A 12,182-nucleotide genomic window follows, 5' to 3' on the forward strand; every position below is an offset into this window, starting at 1 on the left:
GCTCTGCACTGCGCATGTCCGGTTTTGTTCCCCTTCCCCCAGTCAGCTACGGGCCGAGAGGCGGCGGCGGCGGCGGCGGCGGCGAAGAAGAAGGGGGCGGAGAGCGAGGAGCGCGGCGGGACGGGGTCTGGACCGCTCGTACTTCGGGCCGTGGGATTCTCTCCGCGTCGGCGGTAGTAGTAGCTGCCTCTGCAGCCGCAGCAGCAGGTTTGTGCGAGGTGGGTCTGGACGCGGGGCCGTAACCCCTTGGGGGCACCGCAAGGCAACTGCGGGGCCTAGCGAGGGCCAGGGAACCGCGGCCTCTCTTAACAAAGAGTCGGCGGAGCCTCGGGGAAGCCGAGGCACAGGGGGCTGGGGAGGAGTAGGAGTGCGTGACTGAAGCCTCGAGGGGCCCTTCCGAGCTTCGTCGTCCTCCCACGGCTCCTGCTTCTCCCGCAGCTCTTAACGAGGCCCAGTTGGCGGCGTTCCGGAGGCGGCGCTCTCCCGGCCGCCCGCCCTGCAAGGGAAGGGATTTGCAGGGTGCTGGGCTCCGGGTGAGGGATACCCGCGGGGAGGATTCTGACCCAAGCCAGCAGCAGTTAGCAGACGCTAGTCTCCAAGTCGGGGGACCTGATAGGGAAAAGTTGCCAAATCTGAGGACAGTAAAAGACCTAGTCGGTAATCTTGGTGTAGCTTTGCGTACATCCGTGATTAGCATCACCATCGTCACACAAACTTTTTTGCGGCCTACTTAGGAGCCTATCTGATGTGGGTAAATAATTTATATGGAGTTGCAAGCATACGCGCCAATAATATAAGGAAGAACAGTCATACTAGTTGAGAGTTTGGGGGAATCATAGCTTCCTTATCACCTTAGTGGAAGCTTTGCCCCTCACTCCTTTGGTCAGTCATTCACATTCCTCTGGCTTCCCGTACATATTGCTTTTTGTAAATGATCTTTGTATATCTATTGTCCCCTGTATACACACCCCCGAACTCCTAAAGAGCAGAGATTCTGCTTTAATTCACTTTAACTTTCCAGAGCCAAGCCCAGTGGAAGGTGGCCAATAAGTCTTTCATACCAAAATTAATTTTTATACTTTAAGCGGTGGAGGAAAAAAATGTATGTTGTATATTCCTGTACCCAGAAGGGGCATTATATGGCCTAATCTGCAATTCATTCACTCAAGAAATATTTTTGTTGATACCTTCTGTGTGCCTGTTCCCTACCACTGTTCTAGGTGTGTGACCCCGGCCTTCATGAAACTTACTTTCTAGTGAGGGAGAGACAGAAAACACATATATAAATTATACTGTATGTTAGAAGATAATTAATGCCTTAGGTAAAAAAAATAAAGCTGCAAAGAGGGAAGGGGAGGTGTTGCATTTTGAAATAGCATTGTCAGGGAAGTATTTACATACAAGCTGATATTTAAGCAACTAGAAGGAGGTGAGGGAGTGACCTGAGCTAGTTTCTGGAGGAATGATCATTCCAGGCAGAGGGAACAGCAAGTATAAAGACCTTGCAAAGGACAATGCTGGCCTGTTAGAGGAACAGTTAGAAGACCAACATGCTTGGAACACTGTGAGCAAAGGAGGGAGTGGTAGGAGATAAGGTCAGGGAAGAACTGGGGGTACGGGGGTGCGGGTGGGGGGAAGCACAGAACAACCAGGACCTTTTAGGCTGTTGTGAAGATTTCATTTTTCTTCTGCCTGAGATGGGAACTGTCTCAGGGTTTTGAGCAGAGAAATGGTAAGAACTGACTTACATTGTAATAATTTAGTGTAATTTGTGGAAGAGTACAGTTCTTTATATTTTAGTTTTATCAAATCTTTACGTAATCAGCTCTTAGTTTCTTTAAGCCAGCAGAGAGAAGAGAGATGCTTTTAAAATAAGTGTATTCCAGCATTTACTTGTATTTGGCTTTAGAAGAATGTGTTGAAATTCTTGGGTTTTGAACAAATTCTTGTTAAAGAACCGACAGATTCATAGTGTGAGTTGTTCTCAAGGCAGATTATTAGAGTGGAAGGTGATCAGCTGTCACTAGAAATCTTTCTTCTCCCAAAACACAAATGATAATGTAGTTTTATAATCAGTTGTTTTTAGTCCACTATTTTTAAAGTCATTTAGATCATGTCTTATTTGATTGTCCAAAACATAAACTCTCGCCAAATTATCTTCCTTATGTTCCAACTTATTTTAACTCCCTAGACTGCTATTTCTAGCTTTCCTCCCTAGAATGTCTTCTTCCTTCACACTTCTCTACTCAGCTTACATCTTTCTGTATAAAAAACCCCATTTTCTGAGTTCTAGCTCTCTTATGAAGCCTGTCCCCATTTGTCAGCTCGTGGTGATCTCTGACATCTTCAGTGTCATGTGGCACTGATGTATGGAATCCCTGAGTTGAAAGAAACCTGAGAAGTCTAGCTTGATATTCTCCATTTACCAATGGAGAGATTGATTTTTGGAGAAAAAATAATGGTGATAAACATGACAGCTAATACATATTGTGCACTATTTGGCAAGCTTTGTTCTAAGTGTGTTTCTGTGTATGAATTCAGTTTTTCACACCAACCTTGTGAAGTTGGTGATAGTCTCACCATCTTACAGATAAAGAAGCTAAGGCCAAAGAATCTGAGTAACTTCCATGAGGTTCACATCAAGTTAGTGGCAAAGCCAGTGTTTAAACATAGCTTGGCTCCATAGTCTGTACTACTTTACTATGCTGTTATGATTTTCTGCTAAATCACAACATTTTAGCGCCTAAAACCAAGCAGGTATTTCAGCTGTCTTTAATTTTTCTCTTTAGCCAAGTTGTAAATTGCCTTGGCGGGGGGTGGGGGGGGGTGTCTCCTATATATTGAATAAACCTGAGTAATGAGTGTATTCTCTGGAAAACAAAAGAGAAGAAAGTGAATAAGCCTGCTATTTTAGCCATAGAACTTGTAACATGGAATTGGAGAGATAAAACAGGAACACAAATAGTTATGAATAGATGTTGGGTGTTTTAAGACTAGAAAGGGAGTTTGAGGAAGGAAATACCACTTCTCTTGGGGAATCATCTTCATGTCATAGTTCTACGAGTTGGTATTTGAGATAGGCTTTGAAGGATAGGACTATGGTAGGTATAGTGAGAGATTTGGTGGGGAGAGAATACTGGTAGAGGGAAGAGCATTCACCAAAGTGCATGAAAGTAGTTCTTGCCACAATGGAGAGCCTCATTCCAGCCTGATTAACTGTGGAGAGCTGTTGAATTGAAGGGAGTGACAGGGTCAGAAATGTACGGCCGGGAGGTTTGGGGCCAGGGTCTGGAGGTACCTGGGAGAAGGTTTTGTGGAGCATCTGAGTGCTCATCTCCCTTGAGCGTGACTTTGCCTAGTTCCACTGTATTAACAAACACCTGCCGGAAAAAGACGGAAATTCATTTTCTCTTTTCACTATTTATTCTGACCCACTATACACTTCATTTAATACTTTACCACATAGAGTCGCCTTTTATAGATTATGGCAAAGGAGAGGTGTTATCCCTCAGTACTGGGCACATAGCAAGAAGTGATTATTGATCTATATATAAAACAATGTTGGTTATTTCTAAGACCCAACTCAGGTCGTTCTCTTTAAAACAAATGCTTATACATTTTGTTTATGGTTCTGTTATACAGCTAATTCTTTTCAGATTGGATGTTTTATTTTAAAAAGCACTATTTTTTAAAGAGAAAAAATGTAACTGGAATTTCACAAGTATGTTGCATTTCAGAGTAGAAACTGAGGTCTAGACGGCATCATTCTCCCTCATAAACTGGATAAAAACAATCAAAAAATACATGTGCAAGTGGAATTCTGATTCTTTGATTTTCAAGGTTTTTTTTAACTGGGAAAATACACGTAAAAAAACTTAACCATTTTTAAGTGGGCAGTTCAGGGGCATTAAGTACATCCACATTGTTTTGCTACCATCACCACCATAGTGTCCACAGAACACTTCATCTTGTAAAAAAACTGAAACCGTCTCCCCATTAGGCAGTAACTCCCCATCCCCCCATCCCCCAATCCCTGGCAACCACCCTTCTATTTTCTGTCTCTGAATTTTGCTACTCTAGGTACCTCATATAAGTGGAATCATACAATATTTGTCCTTTTGTGACTGGCTTATTTCCTTAACATGATGTCCTCAAGGCTCATCCATGTTGTAGCATGTGTCAGAATTGTCTCCCTTTTCAAGGCTGAATACTATTGCTATATATTTATCTCACCACATTTAGTTTACCCATCCGTGGACACTTGGGTTGCTTTCACCTTTTGGCTGTGGTGAATAATGCTACTATGAACATGGGTGTACAAATGTCTGTCCCTGCTTTCAGTTCTTTTGGGTCTATACTCATAAGAGGAAATGCTGTATCATATGGTAATTCTGTGGTTAGTTTTTTGAGGAGCCACTGTACTGTTTGCCACAGCAGCTGAACCATTTTACATTCCTACCAGCAGTGTGCAAGGGTTCTGGTTTCTCCACATCCTTGCCAAGACTTGTTATTTTCTTTTGTGTAGGTTTCTTTTTTTAAAAAATGTATTTATTTATGGCTGCGTTGGGTCTTCTTTGCTGCACGCGGGCTTTCTCTAGTTGTGGCGAGCAGGGGCTCTTCATTGTGGTGCGCGGGTTTCTCACTGCGGTGGCTTCTCTTTGTTGCAGAGCACAGGCTCTAGGTGGCACGCGGGCTTCAGTAGTTGTGCACGGGCTCAGTAATTGTGGCTCACGGGCTCTAGAGCTCAGGCTCAGTAGTTGTGGCGCATGGGCTTGGTTGCTCCGAGGCATGAGGGATCTTCCCGGACCAGGGCTTGAGCCTGTGTGCCCCGCATTGGCGGGTGGATTCTTAACCACTGCGCCACCAGGGAAGGCCCCCCCCCCTTTTTTTTTTAATAGTAGCTATCCTAATGAGTATGAGGTGATACAGTTTTGATTTGCATTTCCCAAATGATTAGTGATGTTGAGCATCTTTTCATATATTTATTGGCCATTTGTATATCTTTGGAGAAATGTCAAGTCCTTTGCCCATTTTTAAAATTGGATTGTTTTTGTTGCTGGTTGTTGTTTTTAATGAAGTCTGTGAGCTTTACCTGGGTGTCAGAAGCCATGTGGTAATTTTTCACCTTTTCTGTCATCAATTTGAGAAGTGTTTATGGAGGCAGAGGTGAAGTTTCAGAGCTATTTGATATGAATTTGCCAACTTGTGGGAGGGATGTACCAGGCATATTGTAACCTGAGAGAAGGCTCAGTGTGTGTGTGTGTGTGTGTGTGTCAAGACCAAATAAAGGGAGCTTTGAGGAGACCCACGAATAGCAGGACTACAGTTACTTTTTTAATATCCTCACTATGTTTTGACTTTCTTATTAACTGTTTAATGGATGTCTCTTCTCCAAACAATGTTTGCTTAGAGATTGAAAATTAATTTTAATAGCCTCAATAGCTTAAGCAGAGGAGGGTTCATTTTTTCTTTTTCTTTGAACATCATAAAACCAAATAGAGATTAGGTTGGCCATCTTGTGCTTCTTTTTTTTTTTTTTTTTTTTTTTTTTTTTTTCACTGTTGTGGCCTCTCCCGTTGCAGAGCACAGGTTCTGGATGCTCAGGCTCAGCGGCCATGGCTCACGGGCCCAGCCGCTCCGCGGCATGTGGGATCCTCCCAGACCGGGGCACGAACCCGTATCCCCTGCCTCGGCAGGGGGACTCCCAACCACTGCGCCACCAGGGAAGCCCCATCTTGTGCTTCTTATATCAGCTACAGCCCCTCAAACCTCTGTTTGTCAAGGATCTGTAGCCATATACATGGACTAATAGTAGGAAAAACTGTTGTCAAGAAAGTAAGAATTAGTGGTGCACTGAGGATGATCCGGCTTAGATTTAATCAGGACGACTGGTTGGCTAGATAGCAAGGTTTGTAATAACGGGAGATGATGGTTTTTACAAATACTGGGATGAATTTTGAAGAGCCTGAATGCATGATAGTTATTCATTCAACATAAAATTTTTTGAGTACTATATACACTAGGCACTAAGGATACTATGTTGGACAAAACAGGCAAAGTCCCTGTCCTCGTGGAGCTGACATTCTAGTCAGTGGGGTATAGATAGCACAGTTGTTTGGCCTTGCTAGAGGCAATTAATTAGGGAACATGGGCAGTGTGACCTAGCTCACACTAGTGTAAGGCTTGGGGGCACTTAAGTGTTCTCAGTCTTTTGGCTGACCCAAATCTCCGAAGAGTTAAAGAAACGCATATTTCTTTACGCATATTCTAAACGCATATTTTGCGTCTTATGTCTCTAAACCATTAAGCAACTCTCACCCCCCCAAAGTCACATTGCTTGCCTGTTTGTGGCAGAAGTTGAATTTTTAAAACGAAGTATTTGATTTATTTCTTTTGTAATTTGAACCCTTTATTATTTAGAAGGATTAATTTATGCCCATCCTTTTCTTCTGTCCTCAGTCTAGGGGGAAGAGTTACTTACTCCTTATTAAAGTTTTTGATCTTGTCTCCAGGTCTCTGCAACACCTTGTTCCTATGATTTTTCCTGTCATCCTAAATCTTTAGTTTTTCTTTTTGTTGGCTTTTCCTTTTTAGCATATAAACATGCTTACATTTCTTCCTTAAACGAAATTCCTCTAGTTAACACCTCATGCTCTCCTTCCTGTCATTGGTAAACAGCCTAGGAAGTAATCTGCACTCCTTGTGGCCTAGTCTTCATCCTGTACCACTTACCAATCATTCCTTAACCCTGCCCCCACTCCTTCAACAGAGGCTTTTTAGTTCTTATCTCACCTGTCTTCTTTTTAGTTTTTAACATTGGACATTTCTTTCTGCCTGTAAAACTTGTTTCACCATCTGTGTCACTTTCTCTGCTATCCTCCCTTCCTCTTTGTTCGTCCTCAAGTTTCCACGTGAGTTTCTCTTCCCCTGCCCATTCCTAAATATTGACATACACTATGATTGTCTCACCCCTTTTCTCACTCTCTGGCCCGCCCTCTGCTAGCTTATCTACATCAGTAACCTCAGATGCAAATGTCTCATATCAAATCTATAGCCCCATCACAGATCTCTCTCTGCAGTTACATACCTTACTTGCCAGCTGTCCTTAGCTCTCCCATAGGTACTGAACTGATCTCACTTTCTACCTGCTTCTCCATGCCTGGCTTTTCTAGGTTTCCATCTCTGTTAATGGCACCACCATATTTACCCAATCTGTAAAAGCCAGAAACTTCCAGAGTTATTCTAGACTCTCCCTTCCTCCTTAGCTCCCATGTCTAATTGGGTTACCCCAGTTGATTCTTCCTCATAGATACCTAAGTAAACAACTCAGATCTACAACCCCCCCTTCTCCTTCCTTATAGCCACTTCCTTAGTTGTTCAGTACCTTGTCACTTTGTATTTTAATAATAATGTCCTAACTGCTTTCCTTGGGTCCAACTTTTCCTGCTGTCTCTCATCTAATCATTCATTCTAAAATACTGATCTGAAACATGTCCCTTTTTCTGCTTAAAATTATAACTGGCAGACTATAGTTTTGTATGGTGTGTTCTTAGCGTAGTAGACTAAACTGTTCCCCTGGGCCCTGCTTCTCTTTCTGAACATGTGCCCTGCAATTTTCCCAAATGTCCTACAGAACTCTAGCTGCACTGCAATATTTCCAGTTCTCTGTGGTAGCACTTAACAGTGCCTTCTATCTAAAATTCCCTCTCCTGACTTCTTCCCTGATCTAATGCCTCTTCAGATTTAAAAAGTTAACGCCAGTGTCATCTCCAGAAAAACTGTGCCTTGTCCCCAATTCATCATAGGTTGGGTACCCTCCTCCTGGGCCATCAATAAATGCACTTTGTGTAGTACCTCTATTAGAGCACATCATGTTTTTGTTTTTTTTTTTAAGCTGGCTAAAACTACACTGTGAACTCCTTGGGAATGGGACTGTATCTTTCATCTATAAACACCCAGCACCCAATGCATTGCCTGACCTTCCTCAGCAAGCTTTTGATAAACCATTGAAAGTCTTCCTGCTAAGAGATGGTTAAAAATAAATTTATTTATTTTTTATTTATTTTTGGCTGCGTTGGGTCTTCGTTGCTGCACGGGGGCTTTCTCTAGTTGCGGCGAGCGGGGGCTACTCTTCGCTGCAGTGCACGGGCTTCTCATTGCGGTGGCTTCTCTGTTGGGGAGCACGGGCTCTAGGCACATGGTCTTCAGTAGTTGTGGCGTGTGGGCTTCAGTAGTTGTGGCGAGTGGGCTTCAGTAGTTGTGGCGAGTGGGCTCTAGAGTGCAGGCTCAGTAGTTGTGGATCACAGGCTTAGTTGCTCCGTGGCATGTGGGATCTTCCCGGACCAGGGCTCAAACCCGTGTCCCCTGCATTAGCAGGTGGATTCTTAACCACTGCGCCACCAGGGAAGTCCCTGTTAATGTAATTCTTAAAATCTACCAAGGGTGGTTTTTTCCCATCCTTCCTTTGCCTACGTTCTGATTTCAATGGCTTATTTATTACTAGCCTCTTATTATGCATTATATACCCTAGGAAAAAGGTTAAGATTCAGAATCCATCGTTTTTGTTGCTTAGGAACAGCCCTTGGAAAGCCAGGCTCACAGATTGGTTAAACAATACTATCAGATGCTAAAATTTTCTGGCTTGTAAATACTCTTACTAAATCTCATCGCACTAGAATTTTCTTGATTCCCGTTAAGGGATTCCTGAAGAAGGCAGGAGATGGTCTAAATTAAGTGTAAGTAAACTATTACTTATAAAGTGCTTATTTTAGCCATGAATAACTTTTATGCAAAGTCCAAAATGGGTAAAGACAGTCCCTACCTGGAACTAAGGGCAGAGGTTGACATGGCATAAATCAAATTTAATACTAAACAGACTGAACTAAGTGCTGTATAATAGCAGTTAAAACAAAACCTATAGGTTATATATGGGGGAGGGGCATAGAACCAGAAAAGTAGAGCGTGTTGCTGTTCCTGGTCCCTTTAACAATGCCATTGTAAAGCAGTTTTTGGAACTCTGTTCACGTTGGCTTCAGAGTCTATTATAAACATTTAAACTTTTCTTATTAATGGTAAACTTTAATACAAAGAAAAAAGTAAAAATCAAATAACTGCTATTAACATTTTGATAAGCAGCCCTCCAGCTATCTCTGTACATGTAAGACATGCTTTTACATTGAATCATACCACCCACCTTGTTTTATGCCCTTCTCATATTACTCAGTGTATAATGGACACTTTTCTGTAAATGTAAAACTTAGAATGCACATTCCCGTTTGCTAAGCAATGCATTTAAAAAAAATTGATCCTAAGGAAATAAGAGTATGCACAAAGATACATGATATGTTTCACAACTTTAAAAAAACAGAAGTGGAGAAATGTATTTATTGACATTTAAAGATGTTCATGTATATCATACTGTGAAGAAATCAGTAACTAAAACTATTTGTACAGTATGGTTTCAGTTTTGATTTTAAATGGGGTGTGTTTGTGTATACACATATGCATAGGAAAAAAAGCAAGTGATATCAACGAAATTGCATATCTGGGAGAGGAATTTCAGGTAATTTTATTTTGTTCCTTTTCGCGTTCTGAGTTTTCTGCTATTCTATAAAACGTAGGTAACTTGTGTCATAAAAAAAGGTTTTTTGGAACCAAGACTTAAAAGAGATAAGGTGTTTTTAAACCTATTTGATCGGTGCTTAGGAAATTTCTTTGTAATCCTTAACAATAGGCAAACTGAATGAGATGTTAAACGAGCGGTCAAATCCTTTTGAAGGGTATGGTATTAAATACTGCATTCCTGTTCAGATTGAGATCTCAACAAAAGAAATAACAATTTCTTCAGTGTTGCAGAAAATGTGACTGTTTCATTGAGGTTAGCATATTGCATATCTGAAGTACAGAGTTAAATTTTTTAAATTGAAATATAGTTGATTTATAGTGTTGTGCCAATCTGTGCTGTACTGAAGTTAAAATTTTAATTGAGAGGCAAAGGTTTAAAATAAAATTGTAGGCAAAGGTTGGAACTGACATAAAAATCAGTGGGCTGTTTATAAAATTAAATTTATGTAAGTGTCTCTTGTTCCTAACAGATCAGTCATTGACACCATGAACTGGAATAAAGGTGGCCCTGGCACTAAGAGGGGATTTGGCTTTGGAGGTTTCGCTATTAGTGCGGGAAAGAAGGAGGAACCAAAACTCCCACAGCAGTCCCATAGTGCCTTTGGGGCAACCAGCTCTTCTGGATTTGGAAAGTCAGCTCCACCACAGCTCCCTTCCTTCTACAAAATTGGTTCTAAACGGGCCAACTTTGATGAAGAAAACGCGTAAGTGGTAATACCTGGTAATTTAGCAAAAGGTTAGGCTTTGAGGTATTCATTCCATCAACAGAAATTGAAGCAAAGAAACCATTTGTTTCTCAAATAATAATATGACTTGTTAAAGTGGTTATCTCACTGGATTGCATTGTTCCTAACAAGTTAAATTGTTAAGTTTACTCATTCATAAGGAGTATACTTTTGTGGTCCTTCACTTTTGCTTGTTCCAAAAAGGATTTGAGGCCATTTAAACCTAAATGTGGCTAAAGAGTTTTAAATAATTCACGTGGCTTTTTTTTTTTTTTTTTCCTTGCGTTATGCGGGCCTCTCACTGTTGTGGCCTCTCCCATTTGCGGAGCACAGGCTCCGGACGCGCAGGCCCAGCGGCCATGGCTCACGGGCCCAGCCGCTCCGCGGCATGTGGGATCCTCCCGAAACGGGGCACGAACCCGCGTCTCCTGCATCGGCAGGCGGACTCTCAAGCACTGCGCCACCAGGGAAGCCCTCACGTGGCTTTTGATGGTCTTTGCTGAAGTTTTTTTGCGGTACGCGGGCCTCTCACTGTTGTGGCCTCTCCCATTTGCGGAGCACAGGCTCCGGACGCGCAGGCTCAGCAGCCACGGCTCACGGGCCCAGCCGCTCCGCGGCATGTGGGATCTTCCCGGACCGGGGCACAAACCCGCGTCCCCTGCATCGGCACGCAGACTCTCAACCACTGCGCCACCAGGGAAGCCCAAGATCAGAGTTTTTAAAGTACACAGCAGCATTTTTAAAAGTTGGTATGTTATTTAGCAATTAAATACAGAAGTAAGTGTTTAAGATTCAGCAAAGTCAAGGATCGTTATTCTAGAGAACAGTTTACCGGCTCAGAGATACTTTTAAATGATACATTAATGAAACTACTATATAAATGAATATGCATTTATGTGTGTGTGTAGCACATAACAGTGGTTAGAGCTTTTAAAATGAAGACTTGAAAGGCTATAAAATTTTAGGCTGTAGTTGTGATTTCTTTAAACTAATATTTGGTTGTATTACTATTTCATTTAATTCTGAGGTAAGATCTAAACAATGTTTTTGTTTTGTTTTAGTTGATAGCTATATAGATATTCTTTTCTGGGATATTTGTTAGAGGGAAAGTATACTTTTTCCAAATGTTGAAATTCTTTTCTGAATACTTACATAGTATAGTGAGGATTTTGGATTGAACATTTTTTTTTAAGTATAGTTGATGTACAATGTTATATAAGTTTCAGATGTACAACATAGTGATTCACAAATTTTAAAGTTTACACTCCATTTATAGTTATTATAAAATATTGGCTATATTCCTGAACATTTTAGAAGTTTTCTGTTGGTTCTCAGAAAACAGCCCAGAACTTCTGAAGAAAGTCTCTAGCCTTATGAATATATCTCAAATTTTTTTTTTAAGCATTATGAAGAATAAACTAGCTTTATAATATTTCATACAAAGTAATTTTTTCCATGGCATACACTTTAATATTTGCTATATCTATTCAACAATTATATACTAAATTTGTACTGAAAACTTATCCGTTTTGAGAGAACTGGAAATGTGATTTTTAACAGACACTATTGAAATGGAGAATCTGCTGTGATTTTTCTTTTTTTGCAGTATTAGAATTTGGCATGTATTAAGTGATAATTTAATAATTAGGTCCTAAGCCAAAGGACCAAAATCTCTTAATTGTGACATATACTTTAATAAAAATTTGTGTTAAATGAAAGATTCACCTGACCCCAAATTAAACATTCACTCTATCATTCATGCATCTTAATTTTCAGATATTTTGAAGATGAGGAAGAAGATTCTAGCAATGTTGATTTACCTTACATTCCTGC

The 12,182-nt window shown here is 41.2% G+C and overlaps 1 protein-coding gene across 1 annotated transcript in view; it reads left to right on the forward strand.

Moving 5' to 3' along the window:
* The first annotated feature begins 74 nt into the window (after positions 1–74).
* DDX42 (DEAD-box helicase 42) overlaps positions 75–12,182 on the forward strand; it is a 53,447-nt gene continuing 41,339 nt past the window's right edge. The window contains 3 exon segments of the mRNA XM_007456757.1: positions 75–207; positions 10,095–10,328; positions 12,126–12,181. Coding sequence (XP_007456819.1) covers positions 10,111–10,328; positions 12,126–12,181 — 274 coding nt within the window. The 5' untranslated portion in view covers positions 75–207; positions 10,095–10,110.

The sequence above is a fragment of the Lipotes vexillifer genome, unplaced genomic scaffold (genome assembly GCF_000442215.2).
Source record: "Lipotes vexillifer unplaced genomic scaffold, Lipotes_vexillifer_v1.1 scaffold299, whole genome shotgun sequence".
Lineage (NCBI taxonomy): Eukaryota > Metazoa > Chordata > Mammalia > Artiodactyla > Lipotidae > Lipotes > Lipotes vexillifer.